A 17,456-nucleotide genomic window follows, 5' to 3' on the forward strand; every position below is an offset into this window, starting at 1 on the left:
TTAGTAGATCGTGTAGTCTTTTGCCAGTAATCTATTTAATGCAAATCCAATCATTAACCTCACTTTAGGTTTTAATTAAAACTGTGTTTTAAACACAGAGTGTATACACAGTCATTGTAAAATGACAGTACAACCCCTGTGTTGTACTAAGGTTTTGCACATTAGGACAAAATATATTAAATCGGTCCATCGCAGGTTTTAAAATGAGGTAAGCACATCTGGAGATGAACAATAACAGATAACATGATACACCATATCATTATTTATTTAACAAAAAGTAAGCCTTACTGTAGCAGAAGTAAGTCCTTGCTTATTATTCCTAAGCTCCTCTATAAAAACAGATGCTTTGACAGTTTTCTGGTCTGGAGCACTCAGGTGTGAACTGGTTCAATGCCAAGGAGACATCACCAAAGTGACAACAACTTTATGCCGCATATAACGTTTGTTTAGAAGGCTTGCCAGAGGAAGCCCTCTGCTTTTAAAAGACCATGGCGGACAGCTTAGGTTTGCAAAGTTACATGTGTGCAACCCACAAGACTTCTTGAATGATGCCCTTTGAACAGATGAGACTAAAGTGGACCACATTTGGCAAAAAGAAAATACGACAAGATAAGATTAACTCAAATGTATCATACCTTAAACTGTTAAAAAGCACGGTGGAAGAGGAGTGATGACTTGGGCTTGTTTTGTTTGTATACCAAAGTACTCTAGAGTCAATTATGTGAGGTCACCTGTCCGCTTGGCCAAAACCGGGTCATGCAACAGTAAGTGAATCTACAACAGAAATCCCAGACCTCAACCTGACTGAAATCCTGTGGCGTGTAAAGAAGAGTGGGCCAGAATTCCAAAGTGCCTCTGCACTCTGGCGTCCTTTTTGTTAAATAACATTGTATTATGTCATGTATTAATATGTCCTTAGGGTTATTTAACCCTGGAGAACCCATGGGGTCAGATTTGACCCCATGGGTTCTCCAGGGTTAAGTTTTAGACCTGAAAAGAACTATACTTTTAAAATTACATCCTGGTATGATCCTGCTAACCATAGAAATGATAGATGATGAACTTCTTTTTAGCCATGGCTGCAAATCATGGTCTGAGAAATAAAGTTAAAAAATGTGTTTATATAAAAATAAAGAAAATTATTCTTCAGATCTCTTGATTAGTTTATGGTTTCAATTTCTGGTTTGTGTTTTGTCTGTTTTTGTCGTGTGTTTTCTCATGTGGCAGTGAACTGAACTCTCAGATCCACCATATGGAACAGATTAGTGCCAAAGTTAAAAGCTTTTAGTCATTTTCCATTTGCTGGAAAACATGAGATTAACATCTTCAGTTGCATGTGGGCAGATAGTGAGGACAGAGACACACAAATCAAAAATGTACACAGTTAAAACAAGTAAATAAATAGATAAATAATAGAATTTCCCTGAAATAAAGTGTATTAGAAACCACACTAAACAGGATGGCTTAGTGGGAAAATAAGACCATACCGTGCGTGGGAAGTTTGTAAGGGCACCCTGAACCATTTTCGGATCCAGGCACCCATCAGTCAGCCGTTCACAAACAATATTCACATAGAATATAAACAATACAGCAGATCTGTGCTGCTAATTTCACATAACTGGCAAGCATTAACTGGAAACAGCTGGAAGCAAAGTATCAAAAGCTTCAGAAAAGGTAAAATCGAGAATGGCCTAGAGTTTAAAAAAAAAAAAAACACGGTGAAAAAATGCTACAGTACAAAACAAGATATCATGCTTTTGGCAAAAGCCAAGTTCGTATTATCACAGTGGTCAAATGTCAAGTCCCCTGGTGCATGCAGATGTGATTTATGGTCGAAAGGTGTTGAAACTGCACCAGAAAAACAGGCGGAAAGTCCTCTGTCTGCATGATAACAACATTAAATTCATTCCTAGATTACACCGGCTTTCAAAAAGCACTGTCTAAATGCATTACAAAAACAAAACAATTGATGAATCAGGCTTAGCTGCTCAAAACAGGATATCATCCTTGCATGCCTGATGAAGACTGTGTAAAACCATGAAAACAAAAATCAAGAAAAAATTCACTGAGAAAATAAATTTAACAAGTAAGAAGAGCAACTCAAGTGTAAGTACCCAATAAGGTCCCTCAGTACAGGCAGCCTAGTCCTTTCCAGTGAAAGAGTGAGTTATGTGTCTGTCATTTCCTCACTTCCACTTGGTCAGTGCTGACACTCGCAGACTCAGTGACTAGAAAGAAGGACACACAAACCTTTAATGTCTTAGATTCACCGTCGTGTGTGCCTCTTCTGCAAGTTTTAGCTCAGCACCTTAGAAAACACGCATCCAGGATGACCCCAGTAATAGGAACAGCATAAGAGTGAAAATGTGATGGAAGAGAGGTAAGTGGTAGCTGACATCATATGAAGAGACAGAAGCATTTAGACATCTTGTCTCCTGTTTCAGTCAGGCAAAAGTCAACTCCAAAAGACCCATGGGGCCACTGTGTCCTCGCCCCACTGGGATCTCTGGTCCCTGGCAATGAGGAAGAAGGTTTGGGCTTGGTAGAGAGGTGATCCTGCACGAGTGCAGGTCTGATGCAAAACTGAGGCTCGTGTCAAACAGTCGAGAGCTGCGTGGGCTTAGAAGTGGGGAGATCCAGCAGAGCCTGCACAGTCACACCCACTTTCACTAGGCCACGTTCTTCTAGGATGTGATGTGGCAGACACAGCTTGTCCTGAGTCAACAGAGAGATGTCTTTTTGTTAATTTTTCTCAGAGAAAAATAAAAAAGAAAGGTGGGGTTTTCAGACAGTATTTAACTGTTATAAGCTTTTCTGACAGGCAGATTTGACCAGAGACAAATAGAATATATTTGTCTTTCATTATTTATGACAGCAATTCTTCATTTGGAGAAGGATCAAGGATAAAGGCAAAAACCAGACCAGTGAGTATGCATGATATAACTTGCAGAAACTGTATGGAACTTGTGCTTCAGAGCCCAACGGTGGATATCACCATGGAAGGTAATAAATCTTCACAGAATATATTGCAAAATAAATACAGGTTAAGTGGTGTTTGAAGTGAAGCGTGTATGAAATGCCTGAATGAAAGTGTTAAATGGTTAATGTTAGTACCTGTGGGACACCCAGCTTCTTACAGGCATCCAAGAAGTTTTCCACGTTTCTCCGGCATTTGGCCATGCTAAGCTTTGGCTGGAAGCCCAAATATCAATCATTTTAGTTAATTAAACTCACAGCGGAACAAAATCCACATAGCTAAGCAGACAAAAATTTTATAACCAATAAATTCATGAGAATTTCTAACTCTTGGCATTAACAATTTAAAAAAAAAAGACTCATTTTGAAGATGGGGTGTTCTCACCACTGCAGGAGATGGTACATGGATGCTGGCAACAGACCGAGGACAGATATGATTAGCTAAATGGCAAAGGACAACTCCGTCCATTAGAGCTGCTCCAACATCATCCGGAAGCAACACCTTGAGCCTGGACTCAATGTTCTGCAAACACACACACACAAAACGCACTAAGAGTAGAAAAGGTGTTTAATTTATTAACATTGAATCAATTACTCACAGCGGGTTCTCCATCCTCTCGCTTTCATTTCATTCTGTTAGTTTTAATTACTGTATTTAGCCAAACAGCTTCTTTGGACCAAAGGTTCACGAGAGTGTAATCAGTTAATGATCTGAGGTAAGTGCCTGGGTGTGTACCACACGCAGCTTAATGAAAGTCAAGCAACTCTGAAAGATCATATTAAATCCTCCTTTTAATACTTGCTATCTACTAAGCTATATTATTTTTGCTTCCAGTACACCTGAGCATGTGCGTTCTGATAATCACTCCCTGTTAATCAGATGATCTGCAGAGTGTTATTTATGTCTTTATTAAATATAACCAATTTGTTTGTTTTTGTTTGAATGGGTGGGTTAGTACTGCTGCCAGAGAAGAGAGTTGGACAAAATCCAACAAATACTTCTTGGTATTCTTGGTTTATCTATTTGCTGTGAGTCAGGAGTGACAGAAGAATTAGATACTTGCCTCAGGTGGGAAATCAGAAGGAAAGTTACTGTTTATCATTGCAATATATCCAAAGCAGTTGAAGAAACTGGTAATGTTATTGAAGTCAATTGTCTACCATTGAATGTTTTTGTGCATGCTTTCGAACGTGTTTTTGATTTCCCATGAAGTTCATGAATAAGGCACTGTTCTGCTCCTGTGGTGTGATGCTTTGCTTTCTGTAACTTTTCTGAAGTCCATCTGTTTCCGTTTGACCTTTTGCTTGGACTGGAAAGCATTTCTAACCAGCGATGACAATGATTATGTTTTTAGAAATGAAAGTTCTCTTGGCTGCCCAAACAGTGAACTGCTCTGTCCACAGTCTAATTTAAGCTTTCACCCCAGCACGGACAAGCACACCCTGAAATGTCACTTCAGTCAGAGAAGAAGAAGCCACTTGTATGGGTTGAATCCCTCCGTGGAAACTGTTTCTTTCACTTATACAGGCGTCTCCATCAGGACAAATGACCACCTGGCTTAATTTTCAAATATTAGAATTTAAATACTTCCCTTATAACCAAACACGGAAGCTCATACCCAACACCAACATGTAAATCCAAGGGAAATAATAAAATAAAGACAGGCTGTGTACTCTGTACTAGACTGTTAGGTAAGATCACAAACCCTTGCCAGAAAACAGGAATCTAACCGCATTACAAAGCAACTCTGGACAAGATTCAAGAAGAAAACCTGAATTATTTATTGACCCATAACCTGGAGCTGATTGTCTCAGACTCCAAGACCGCCTACAAACACACGTTTCAACCACCCTGAAGGAGTAAACGGCACTTTGACAAAGACACTTCTGGTGAATCAAACACACTATTTGTTTATTGATGCATTTCAGGTCAATCAGAAATTAATTAAAAGTACATTTCTGATTAGACTCTATGTGTTTATTATAATTTTCCCAGTAGTTTAGATCTATATGTGTAAATTGTGTATGAGCTTCTATCAATTAGGTGGAAGGTGTGACACCGCTCTATAAAATTATCCAAAGCTCTTCCATGTGTGGAAAAATGCCATCACTCCTGCTTAACAGACCACTGCCTGAGAAGGCTCTCGCCTCAGATTAATCAGCCCTTCCCTACCATGGCTACATTGCTACAGCAAAAACACTTCCAGTAACCTTCAGCTGTTATCAAAAAATTCCACCCACTGCAAAAATCCCAGTCAATTTTAAAATACCAACCAAGTTAGCAATTGCTGTCAGGTGGCTGTCTTCTTCTCTGTTTAATGTTCCCACTTATTCAAGTCATTTCATCTGCCTTCAATTTTTTTTTCTCATCATCTGATCATTAACGAACAGATCAAATGTATCGTAGCTCGCTTCCTGAGACCACTTTGCTTCCGCAACTTTTCTTGGAAACGAGGCGAGAATCCTCTCGCTGACAACATCTTTAAAAAGAGGTTCACCTCAATGCTATGATGGCCTAACACCCAGTAGAGCCAGGCACGGGAACACTCCGAGTCTAAGGAGTGCTGTTTTTCTCAAAGTAATGTCTGTTCTTTTTCCATAACGGAAAGTGTCACCTACGCCTACTTTGTTTTCCTTTTGTTAAGGACTTTCATCTCAGTTTTGGAACACCCTTTTACATTGTGCCCTTGTTTATTTTTTTTTCTCCTTTTGTAAAGATGTTTTGGCAGGTTTGACAAAGAGTTCTTTTGTCTCGGGCAAACCTTATTTTGCAAAATGGTATGTAAGCGTCAGGTATTGTATAAAACATCTGTCAGTGTGTGATGCTATCACAAGTATGCTGTGCTTCTTTTACCGGCCTGTATTTCTGTGACAAGTGATGACAGGTTGTTTTCTTCCCCACTGTCATCTCATCACCTCATGAACCTGGCCTGATTAAGAAAATGAAAGCATTATTTTTCTTTAGCCTCTCCTGTAGAGACTTTGCATCTCTAATGCTTTTCATTAGAATTAGACTAGCCAGTCATTTTGATGTGTTTTGCTCTCTTCTAATGTTTATTATCATGCCAACGACACTGTGCATGCTTCGCATATTTTAGGTGTGTCTGACATTCTCCAACATGCTGACTGTTGGTTACACCTCTGGTTCTGTACAGATGGTTTGCAAGCAAATACGTTACTTCACTTTAGCACCATGGGACGCAGCAGGTTGCACGGGCATGTGTGCAACTACTAAACCACAATGTTAACCTGATCATTCGCTTTCCCCTGATACTTTCTTTGTCCCTTTCTTGCAGGGCTGCTTGAAAATGGCAAAAGTAAATAGGCAAACACATGCCACAGCTTGGCATTGAATGCCTCGTTAGCTGCAAGGATTCTCTGAGCTACATCTGAGTTGTACCTCTTGGGGTTTGTGCAGAATCTCTGATCATTGCTCAGTGTGACTTTGGGACCTTGTCCCATCATGTGTTAGAATGCCCGAATACTCCAGGCGAGAAGAATGCCAAAACGTTGACTTTCATTGAGGTGCTCACATTTGGTGATGATGAATTAATCAAGTGCATTTGGTTAGCAGAACCCAGCTGCACACCTTCTTAATTCCTGTGGGAACAGTAAGAGTGTACTTACAAAGCCAGTTCGGAAAAATTGGAGACACTGTATAAAACGTAAATCAAAAGATAATGCAATGATTTGCAGATCTCATAAACCTGTATTTTGTTCACAATGGAAGAAAAATATCAAACATTTAAATTGAGGCCCTTTACTATTTTATGAAAGATATTCTTTATTGAAGATTTAGAGCAGGGGTCCCCAACTCCAGGCCGGTGTCCTGCAGGTTTTAGATCTCACCCTGGGTTAACACACCTGAATCACATGATTAGTTCATTACCAGGCCTCTGGAAAACTGCAAGACATGTTGAGGAGGTAATTTAGCCATTTGAATCAGCTGTGTTGGATCAAGGACACATCTAAAAACTGCAGGACATCAGCCCTCGAGGCCTGGAGTTGGGGACCCCTGATTTAGAGAATCTGGAGACATTTTTTTGCGCAGGCCAAAAGTCTGTACTGGATGTTGTTGATCTACATGCCCTCTGGTGGCACTCCATTTAAAACAGGCATGATTCTCTCATGGAAATCACTGAAGGGGCTCACGAATGCTTTCTAAAATTAACATCTGTGAACACAGTTTGCCATGCCACATCCACAAAAGCAGGTTAAAGCTCTATTATGCATTGGTTGAGGCAAAGTGGAGTAAATGTTCCGTGGTCGCACAAATCAACATTAGAAATTCTTTTCGGAAAACATGGATGCCACATTTTGTGGATGAAACAGGAGAGGGATGATGTGGGATTTTATTAGTGTTCAGTTAAGAAAACCTCCATCTCTGATGACAGCTTACACTTTTGGAAAGGCACCATCAGTGCTGAAAGATATACAGGCTTCAGAGCAACATACGCTCACTTCCAGATAACATATTTTTCTTTGTTTTTAACTCGCATATTTCAACAAGACAGTGCCAAATCACATACTGCATCTACTACAGTCTGGGTGCTGAGTTGGCCTGCCTGGAGTCCAGCATTTGATGACCCAGGACTGTTGAGCATCTTGAGTCCACTATTAGATAAGAACAGGAAAACATTCCCCTCCCAAAAGTCCTGCTGTTAAAAAAAAGAAGAGCGGATGCTGCACAATGACAAACATGGCTCTGTCCCAACTTTGTTGACATGTGTTGCTCCCATTTAATTCAAAATGACCATTTTTTCTTCTTAAAATGATGCCGTGTCGCAGTTTAAACATTGTTTAACTGTCGTTTTCTGTGTTCTGTTGTGAATAAAATATGGATTTATGAGTTTTGCAAATCACTGCATTCTGTTTTTATTTAAATTTCACACATCCTCCCAACTATGTTGCAATTACTAGGTTGTAGGTCCAGCTAGGCATGCCCAGCCCACCCTGATTCCTAAATTATTTTTATAAGCAAAAACAAAAGTGTTTCAGCCCTCCACACCCATCCCTCCGTCGCTATAGCCCCAGCATAAATAGATGAGTCAATTTAGACTCAGCGTGTTTCTTAATTCCTTGGAAACCAAGTGAAGTCATGATGAATCTGTATTCCTAAGCAGGAAGGCTGGATAAGAAGCAATTGTCTAGCTCGAAGGCGTAAACACTGAAACAAAAGCAGGATCTATTGAGCTTTGGCCTCTGTATGACTCCATGACTCGTACAAACGCAACGGCATAAATAAGCTGCAAGGCATCTGACCTGTCGTAACAGTCCTATCTGCTCCATTTCCTCTCTCAAGTGCTCCATCTTCCTTCTCATCGTGAAGCTCGGGTCTGTAGAGCTGATCTCCTGATGGCTGCCTCTGGTGAAGGCTAAAATTACAGATGGGGGTAACAATCCAAAGAACACACAAAGGAAATAAGAAGAACAGAAAAAAAAAAGTATTTAGTACATCACAGTCGCTCAGTTCAATTTCAGGCCACCTGCTCGTTTTCAGTCTGACAATAGAAATGCAGAGTTAATGTGAAAGTCTATCAAATAATATGAGCTCTTACTGTATAAGACCAAATCCCAACAATGTCCAAGGAACCAATCTGTGCTGTGTGTTACCTGGAATTAGGTGTGGCTGTGATACAATCTAAATCTGTATTTACAGTAGGAAGCGTACAGTGTGCTTGTGCATGTCTTCCTTTATTTCAAGTTATCCCATTCCTTTGGGTTTACGAGACACAGTCTGGCTGATTTAGTTTCATTTCCTAGTCAGTGAAGGTCTTCTTTACTTTTATCAAAGAGTCTCTACAGGTTCTCAGTCATCCAAGATGTTGTTGTTGTAGTCTAAGGAGCGTGGGAAGAAAGCAAGGCGAGAGGTGAAACGTCTTCAAGAAACTTAAAGACGTCCAGTCGCTTTCTTTCCAACCTCCTTAGACTTATAAGAGAGCTTTTATAAAAATCGGAGCCAATTCAAAGAATATCACCGTATGCCAGGTAACATATAACAGGTAAATTTAAAAGAAAATTAAAAAAACACTCCAAATAAGGCAGACAGAATTTTTTGCATTTAAATACAAAATGCAGTTTTTATATGATTTTGTAAATTAATGAAAACAAAGCTATCCAAAGCTACCTGACGCCCTTGTTAAATCATGAATTTACTGCGACTGCTCAAATTTTTTACAAAGCTAATTTCAGTGGAGAAAACTTGGAACAGTGGTGAAGTTTTCAGCGTTATTTTGTTATCGTTTTTATCGTTAACTCTGTTTTCCTGGGTCTTTTCACGTGTGTTATGAATAAATTTCCTTTTTTTCGGTACCGGTACTAGTTTTATTTTGTTGTATTTATCCGCGACACCTTAAAGGCCGGTCCATGAAAATATTGTCGGGCATAAACCGGTCCGTGGCGCAAAAAAGGTTGGAGACCGCTGCTCTAAAACATTTAACTGTGACAAATATGTCAAAATACTTTTTCATGATACTCTGATCGGTGTTAAAGTTTGTATTTTGTTAGTAGTTAATTTGCAAACCATATATAGGCTAAAAAAAAGTATAACACTTTATGGATTAAACTACCCAAAATGCCTGCATATTTTAAATGAAATGATTTTAAATGAAACAGCCAACATGTGACTAAAGTGCAGACTTTCAGCTTTATCAAAAATGTTACATCAACTATTTAGGAAGTAGAGATATTTGATATTATGACATATTCCAGTTTTCAGAAGCTCAAAATGGACTGGACGATAGTCTGTTCATTGCCAAAAGAGGCCTCTTCCCTCGCTACACCATGACAAATTATGTAAATAAAACAATAGAAGAGTTTTGTCTTGGGGCCACTGTTGCAAAAGCACTGTCTCCTTTCATTCCCAGCCTCACAGAAGCCGTGTTAATAATCCAGCAACAAATTCTAATAATCCAGACCTGATTAAAATCAAGGCATGAATAAGAACTTCCATTTCACAGCGTGACACAGTAGGACTCAACCTGGTAATAATTAAGTGATTTAGGGAAGAGCAAACATCAAAAGTTAACACTTAGCAAATGTGGCAAGCGACCAAGAGTTTCAATTATCTTAGGTAAAAATCTCTCAGGGTCACATACGAAAAGTCGTTTTCTCCTCTTCAATTTGAGAAGAACTGTCAGCCGACCAACCTTTAACAGAGTCTAAGCAACTATGCAAGATCTGTCGCTCAGAAACATCCTGGGGCTTAAAAGAGATAAATAACGTCTTTGAACGTTGTCAAAATGTGCTAAAGACGCAGGAGGTACAGCAACAGTAAAGCCTCCAAGACAGAACCTTGTAGTACACCATAATCAAGAAAAGTCGAAGACGACCTGAAGTTAAAAGCAGCCGAAAAGAAAGGAAAAGATCAGACAGATACGAGGCAGAAACCGCCCCAAGGCAGAACCTGAGACACACACTGAGTATCTCATTCAAGTAAAATGTGACGGTCAGAGGTCAAGCAACACCAGCAAAGCATTCTGCTTCAGCACTGTGCATCAAAGCTCATTGGAGACTTTTGTCCAAAACAGTTGTGAGCAGCTTAGCCATAACCTTTAAGCCTTTTAAATTTTTTAAAGACCTTTGCACAAGGCATTAGTACAACTTGGGCTTTCATGGTCACTTCTAAAGTATTCCTTCGATGCACTTTATTTTGTAAAAATTTAGGCTCTTTATTTTTTATTAGAATTCCAATAACTTTCTTAATTTTACTGATCAGTGTAAACCGCTGCGATTATTTTTGCTGTGCACTGGATAATAATAAAACTTCTTCTTCAATATGAGGCCCAAAGAGACACTGATGCAACTGAAGGAGACAAACAAAAGGTCGTTCTTAAAAAGAAAGACTTGTTAAGCCAGTTGAATTAAAGATGAAAGTCTGCACTTCAATCACATCTTGATCGTGTGACTTAAAATCGCCAGTGTACAGATGCAAGATTACAAAAATTGCGAACAGATTGTGGACATGCATTACAAAACGCTCAGCTGGCACTGCAGTCTACGCAAGGCAAGGATTAGCTCTTTGAGATTTATAGTCAGAGAGAACATGCAGTCAGGAGGTTGTCACATTAATCCTTATTGAAAACTGGCAGACGTGATTTTTCCCCCGACACTGTTTGTTTGTTTTTTTTGCTTTTGTTTTTTTTCAGTAGGTTAATTCACGATTTATTATCCTCCTGTCAACGTCAAACAAGTTTCATTTGTACATCCAGGAAGATTTCATGACTGTATCCAAAAGCTGGTTATGGGGATGCAGACCAGCAGTTCTTTAGAAACCCCTCCCTAATTCTTGTGAAAGAATGATGAGACTCCACCTTAAAAAAAAGTGACTCAGTGTGAAAACAAGGCATTCTTAACATTGTCAGTTTTCTGCGGTAACACATCCTTTAGACAGAGTTGCTTATTTTACCTATGATGTCTTTAGAAGGGTTTTTTTAGTAAGTAAACACTATTGTTTTGTTTTTTGCTCAATGAAATTGGAACATGTGAGAGAGATCTTTTTTCATATCCACACAACATGTAAAATGTAACGTACTTATATCATTTCAGCAGTTTGTTTTTTATTATCTTTTCAAATCGACGGGAAGGATGGGTTCTAACCGTCTGACTGACTTTATTTTTGTTACTATTTTTATGCCCAAGAAAACCCCGAGACAATCATTCCAGTGAAAAGGAAAAGCACTGAGCCAAACGATTCAGACAGTGTCATTTAAAGAACAAGGACATATGTGTTACCTGATCTTGGCTTAAGTCCAAACACTGTCAGGGTAGTGCTGAAATCAGTGTTGCGCAAACCCTCCTGAGGATAAAACATTCACATCCAATTCAGAATGGGACACAGCATTAACACTTACACGATCTTTTAAGATAACATTTTCATACCCACCTCAGAGTCAGCGTTGCCACTCGAGTTTTTGCGAGCACTCTGACATTTGTACTGTCAACAAAAGAGATAATTAGATCTTTGTTTCATGCTAATTGTTCATCTCCTGTTCTATTTATGGAAGCAAACCTGGTGCTACATGTTTGTTATTCATTTATCTAAACAGTGACACGCTTATTAAAAGAGTGATCGGCACATGTTTATACATTAAGTGGCTAGTGTGCCTCTAAATCGCACAAAAATAATGGGGCGAGTATCTTGCCCGTAGATACTGTGCTATGCAGACTGAAGGCTGGAAAAGCCAAGGATCAAACCGCCAACATGGCCATTAGTAGATGACCTGCACTACTATGCCGTTATTTTTGTCCCTCTATTCTAAATGCACGCAAAAAAAAAATTAAAATTGCAAGTGCAAATGTTGCATTTTGGGGAGAAAATTATTTTAAGTGAAGAAAAGTTTAATTTAAGCCAACAAAATCCATTGCTGCATACAAGAAATGTATTTCAGTGTTTGCTATTATCCATATGCACACACAATAACAGCCCCTCTCGCTCAGTTGTTGGGATTTGTTCTTGCTCAGATCTCTACTCTGTCTGCTGACAGACACCTGTGGACCTGTTCTCAACATTTCTGCACCCTGCGCGCTCACCTCTTTCTGTACACCCTTATAAGTGTGCCACAAAACCAACCAATCACGGACTTTGATGCAAAAATACTGATTGGCTGTTAGGGTCTCCAATCAGCTCGCTAGCTACTGCATTCCGGAAACACGGTCCAGAATGTAGCTAAACCCATTTTCGGTTACTATGTTTAATTATTTTATTTTAAAATATATTATTTTTCAAGACCATTATGGTTTTAATCTAGTTTAAACCAAACCACTCCACTGGATTTAGCTACATTCTGGACAGTGTTTCCGGAATGCAGTAGCTAGCGAGCTATTGGTGACCAAAACAGCCATGTGAATTTTTTGCATCCAAGTCTGTGATTGGTTGGTTTTGTGGCACACTTATAAGCAGGGGTGCACATAAGTGGTCCGCAGGTGCACATTCGCTGTCAAAATAAAAGACACGCACCAGATAAGAAGTTGCAACGCGCATTTGCATACATATAAAAGGCAGTGTTTTTGTCCGCTAGAGTGGGATTTTCACGGCATATTCTGCACCACATCTCTGTGCGTTCATCATTTGTTTGAAGCCAGCTCACCTCCTGCAACCACTTTTCCGAGAATACGAGCTTCTTTTGCGGTTTGGACTCCTGACATTTCTTTAGAGGTGGAGGAACACCAAAGTAATTGCTTAAAGGAGCTTGCTTCTTCGACATCTTTAAGAGTTCTAAACAAATGCCTGTCCTCCTCCAGAAAATCTTGTGTACGCAAACAATGCAACTTCTTATCTGGTGCGCCTCTTTTATTTTGACAGCGAATGCGCACCTGCAGACCACCTATGTGCACCCCTGCTTATAAGGGTGTACAGAAAGAGGTGAGCGCGCAGGGTGCAGAAATGTTGAGAGCAGGTCCGCAGATGTCTGTTAGCAGACAGAGTAGAGATCTGAGCAAGAACAAATCCCAACAACTGAGTGAGAGGGGCTTTTATTGTGTGTGCATATGGATAATAGCAAACACTGAAATACATTTCTTGCAGGCAGCAATGGATTTTGTTAGCTCAAATTAAACTTTTCTTCTCTTAAAATAATTTTCACTCAAAATAGAAGCCTTTGACTTCTGTGTTCACAATCAGTGCGACTCTAATCATTCTGATAAAGTCATGCATTATTGTACATTTGGAGATGGCTATCACAGAAAATCAGATAGAGCATGCAATTCTGTCTGATAGCACAATGTATTCTGCAAGTTAGGGCTGTGCCATATGACCAAAATCTCATATAACGATATAAGAATTCTATCGTCCGATAACGATATAAATCACAAAAATGTAACATTTTCTGTAAATTCTGTGAATCTCGGGCAGCTCGACTTGCGGGAAGTGTTTCCAGCTGCGCGTCATGTAGCTGGAGTTGAGTGTTTTAACCGATGCATGAAACTACATTTTTAGACATAAGTTGTAACAGCCGCCTGTTTCATTGTGAGTATTTATTACACGGCGTGCTGCGGGGAAAAGCCTGTTCTAACGTTTGAGTCTAAGGTTCATTTTTTAGCACCTGGCGGCTCTTTTTAAATTCTCATCCGTAAAAAATCTGGTCTTTCACGTGATTCAGTTTATTTTGAAAAGTCTCAACAGGATCTTGAGCTTTATTGTGAAAGGTTTATGTGGAACATAAACAAGCGGGCACGCGATGCTGTTACCGTCGCTGTTGCTAACGACAACGCATAAAAACAAATGCTTGTCTGTCCGTAGTGTGGTTATATTACATATAAGAGAAAGAGAGAACTTTAAGAAATTATTATAGCCACTACAGTGACCATCAAAACGATGAAATTTTTTTTGCCGTAAACAGTTTATTTTGCGACACCACGAAACAAACGATAGCGTAAAAAGAAACATAGACGTTTTTATATCGTCATCCGATATATATCGTTATATTGAACAGCCCTACTGCAAGTAGATGCAATCTAGAAAGTCCCTGGCCCATCTGCTCGCTCAGCATCTGGGAACGACAGACATTGTTTTTTCTTTCCAGCAGTCTCCAGAAATCCAAGCCAAGATTATGTTTTGGTCTGTTGGTAGTTGTTTATGAATACGTGTGTGAATGCATGCATTTTTTGTTTTGGTCATGTAGACACTACATTTTGTTCTTCACGGGGACTGTTTATCACCTGCATTCATCCAAAGCCTAAAGAAACATGACGAATTTTGTACAAGTGCAAGCACAGAGTACAAGCAGACCACATGCAAGAGAACTTTTGGTGGCAGAAATTTCGTCTCTTGTCTGTAAATTCTACACATCCAAATCCAGAATGTGTTTCAAAGACATTACTGAATATGCAGTGAGAATCTGGGAATTTGCACAACCTTCAGATAATCTTTTCGTAGATACTTGTTCCGCCTGCGGTCTTCATTCTGATTGAGGACAGGTGGGATCTCAGGCCACTTTGGCTCTGAATCACACTGATCTGTCTTCAGACAGCCATCAAAGGAGCAGGAGGAAGAGGGCTGTAAACACAAGCAGTTAAAATTAATCTAAAGAAAATCTCTATAAAACTCTGCGCATCTTACAGAGAAGAATGGGAGGCACAATCAAGAAAAAAAACACAAGCCTGGAAAACCGGGCGTGAATGAAACACGGTATGTTTGCTTTAAAGAAAGTAAGTTGGTACCTGTCCACTCAGCACTGACGCTCCACTGCTTCCTTCATCTAAAGAGGCACTGATATAACAACACAATAACATCACAAGCTTTTGTTTGACATTCAAATACCATGAAGTTATGTTACATGCAACTAACAAAAGAGATTAGGGTCAACAAATATTTGGAGACAGGGAGACAAACTGTGCATGACTCACACCGCCAGTCACGTTTTGGAAAAGTTGATGCGTTCTAGAACAAATCTGGCTGCTCTGTGTTACTCACAAACAAATCTGTGTGCAAGACTCCTGTATATCTCACAGCTAAGTGTTACTGGAGAACACCACCGAGCTGCCCTGTGATTAACTTGAACAACACTTTGGAAGCTAGTAAATCACGTCTGCAGCAGTTTACTGGCCCCGGACATGTTGAGTTCAGCTTGAAAAATGTGAGAAGCAGCTGCCCATAAAGTGGCACGGTCTGACTGAGTACAGCTTGGGTGAAGACCCGTGAGGTGATCTTTGTGTGCAAGTTTCACTAAATCCTAAGCAACACTGTTGATTAGTGATTAGTGCTCCCCATTAGTGAGGAGTAGTGATTCTGGTGGACGCTGCCCAGACTGAGGACTCTATCGCTTAAGCTGCCAGATAAGACAAGAAGTCATAAAGATTTAAATGCAACAACACACAATTTTAAAATAAGCTAAATAATTAAAATTTTAAAGAAATCAGTAGCGCAGGAGTAAAGCAGGTAACCCTGGGAGCAATCCAAAACTGGAATAAATAATGAATTTTTAAAAATACATAAAAAAAAAAAATTAAAAGTAAGGTCACAATAAGTCTTTGAATGATAATGCCAGAAAAAGGAGGTGGGTTTAGATTGAAAGATTTTAGCGCTTTCAGATTCTCTCAGGGACACCAGCAGAAAATTCCATCAGCAGTCCATAAAAGCTAAAGGTTTCCTCCCCAAATGGCAGATTGGCACACAAGGAACGAGAGGGCACACTGCTTCGCACGCTTGTAAGCATGTGAAACATACTGGAGTGACACCATGAAGTACTTTAAAAACAAGCAGAGAGGATTTAAGAATCAACACAAACTGACAGGTGCAGGGGTGGGTATTAATGTGCTTTCTTAGCAAACGTGAGTTATTTTATCTACAAAAGTTACATCTCTCTAGTTTTCTTTGGAAGCTGAAGACGCACTAGCACAGAACTCACCTGCGAGCGGTCTGAGGTGTGAGTCTCGGTTTGCTGCCGGAGCTTCCAGAGTGACTGAGGAATCTGCAGACGCACACATACGGCAAACAGACGAACACAAGAACTGTTCAAACAGGCTGAGATTACATTGCACATGCAGTGCATGAAATATTTTTTGACCATGTCACAAAAAAACCCCAAAACCTCAGTACACTGAGTCACCAAACACTGAGTCACAGGAAGTGAGTGCAAAGAATCAAAAATAGCTGCTACTTTATTCTCGTAAGACGCCTGTATGTATGAAATGAATTTGAAAAAGCAAACTGTAAACCATGACAAAAAAAAAATCGCTCTACCTGTGTGCCCGGCCGGTCACTCTCCTCCTGTGAATTAGACTTTCGGCTCTGCAAATTAAGGACCGTCGTCTAAGAAGCCACACAAACAAGCAGTAGGCAAGTCGGGGGAACAGGAGAAGATCAGGAAATGGCAAAAGTGGAGAAGAAAAAGTCAGGTAAAGCTGATATGGGTCCGACTTGCAAAGACAAAAGCGGTAAAGTGCAGTAGGTAGAGATGTGGCGTAAAAGATTGGGCAGGAATGCTGACGCAGTGGATTTGTTCAATGAGTAAACCAAACTGTCCAGTTCACTGGAAATGTAGACTTCGATGCCTGTCTGTTTGCTCTGTCAAACCACTTACAGGACTATTACTTAAAATTTCTATACAGCGGGGCATGTATTAGTCACGGCACATTTTTTATGACTACTTTGCAAAACGCTGGCATCAAACTGATGAAGCTTAGGCAGTAATGCTGCTTTGTTATAAAAGTCACGCTCAACGACTTTGGAAAGTTTTTAAAACAACTGTGGTTCTTTTAAAAGCTCATGATGTAAGCCTACTTTGTAACGCTTTCCTATACAGAAAATTGTTAGAAAGGAATAGATTAATGAGGACTTTAAGCGGATTTAGTAATGCTGTTGGTATTATAGGCTTGCAGGGAGAAATCGCTGTTAGGCTAACTGCAGAAAGATGTTACATGAACAACACGGATTTAAGCAGCTAAGCAAACGCTGATGTACCACACAGCTACTGTTATGTTACGAGAGTAGACGTGAGGGCCACACACCTGTTCTGCTGCTCCTGCTGCAGAAGCTGGAC

At 39.8% G+C, this 17,456-nt stretch overlaps 1 protein-coding gene across 2 annotated transcripts in view; it reads right to left on the bottom strand.

Moving 5' to 3' along the window:
- Window positions 1-995: 995 nt before the first annotated feature.
- The window catches only part of lrch2 (leucine-rich repeats and calponin homology (CH) domain containing 2), a 32,622-nt gene continuing 16,161 nt past the window's right edge, over window positions 996-17,456 (bottom strand). For both annotated transcript variants that reach the window (XM_005735471.1, XM_005735469.1), the window contains 8 exons: window positions 15,136-15,184; window positions 14,831-14,971; window positions 11,861-11,911; window positions 11,710-11,773; window positions 8,239-8,351; window positions 3,362-3,499; window positions 3,115-3,192; window positions 996-2,715 (listed from right to left, as the gene is read on the bottom strand). In XM_005735471.1, the coding sequence (XP_005735528.1) occupies window positions 2,596-2,715; window positions 3,115-3,192; window positions 3,362-3,499; window positions 8,239-8,351; window positions 11,710-11,773; window positions 11,861-11,911; window positions 14,831-14,971; window positions 15,136-15,184 (754 nt within the window). In that variant the 3' untranslated portion in view covers window positions 996-2,595. The remainder of the gene's footprint in view (window positions 2,716-3,114; window positions 3,193-3,361; window positions 3,500-8,238; window positions 8,352-11,709; window positions 11,774-11,860; window positions 11,912-14,830; window positions 14,972-15,135; window positions 15,185-17,456) is intronic.

This window comes from Pundamilia nyererei, unplaced genomic scaffold (genome assembly GCF_000239375.1).
Source record: "Pundamilia nyererei isolate P.nyererei 1_Seehausen unplaced genomic scaffold, PunNye1.0 scaffold00064, whole genome shotgun sequence".
Classification (NCBI taxonomy): Eukaryota; Metazoa; Chordata; class Actinopteri; order Cichliformes; family Cichlidae; genus Pundamilia; species Pundamilia nyererei.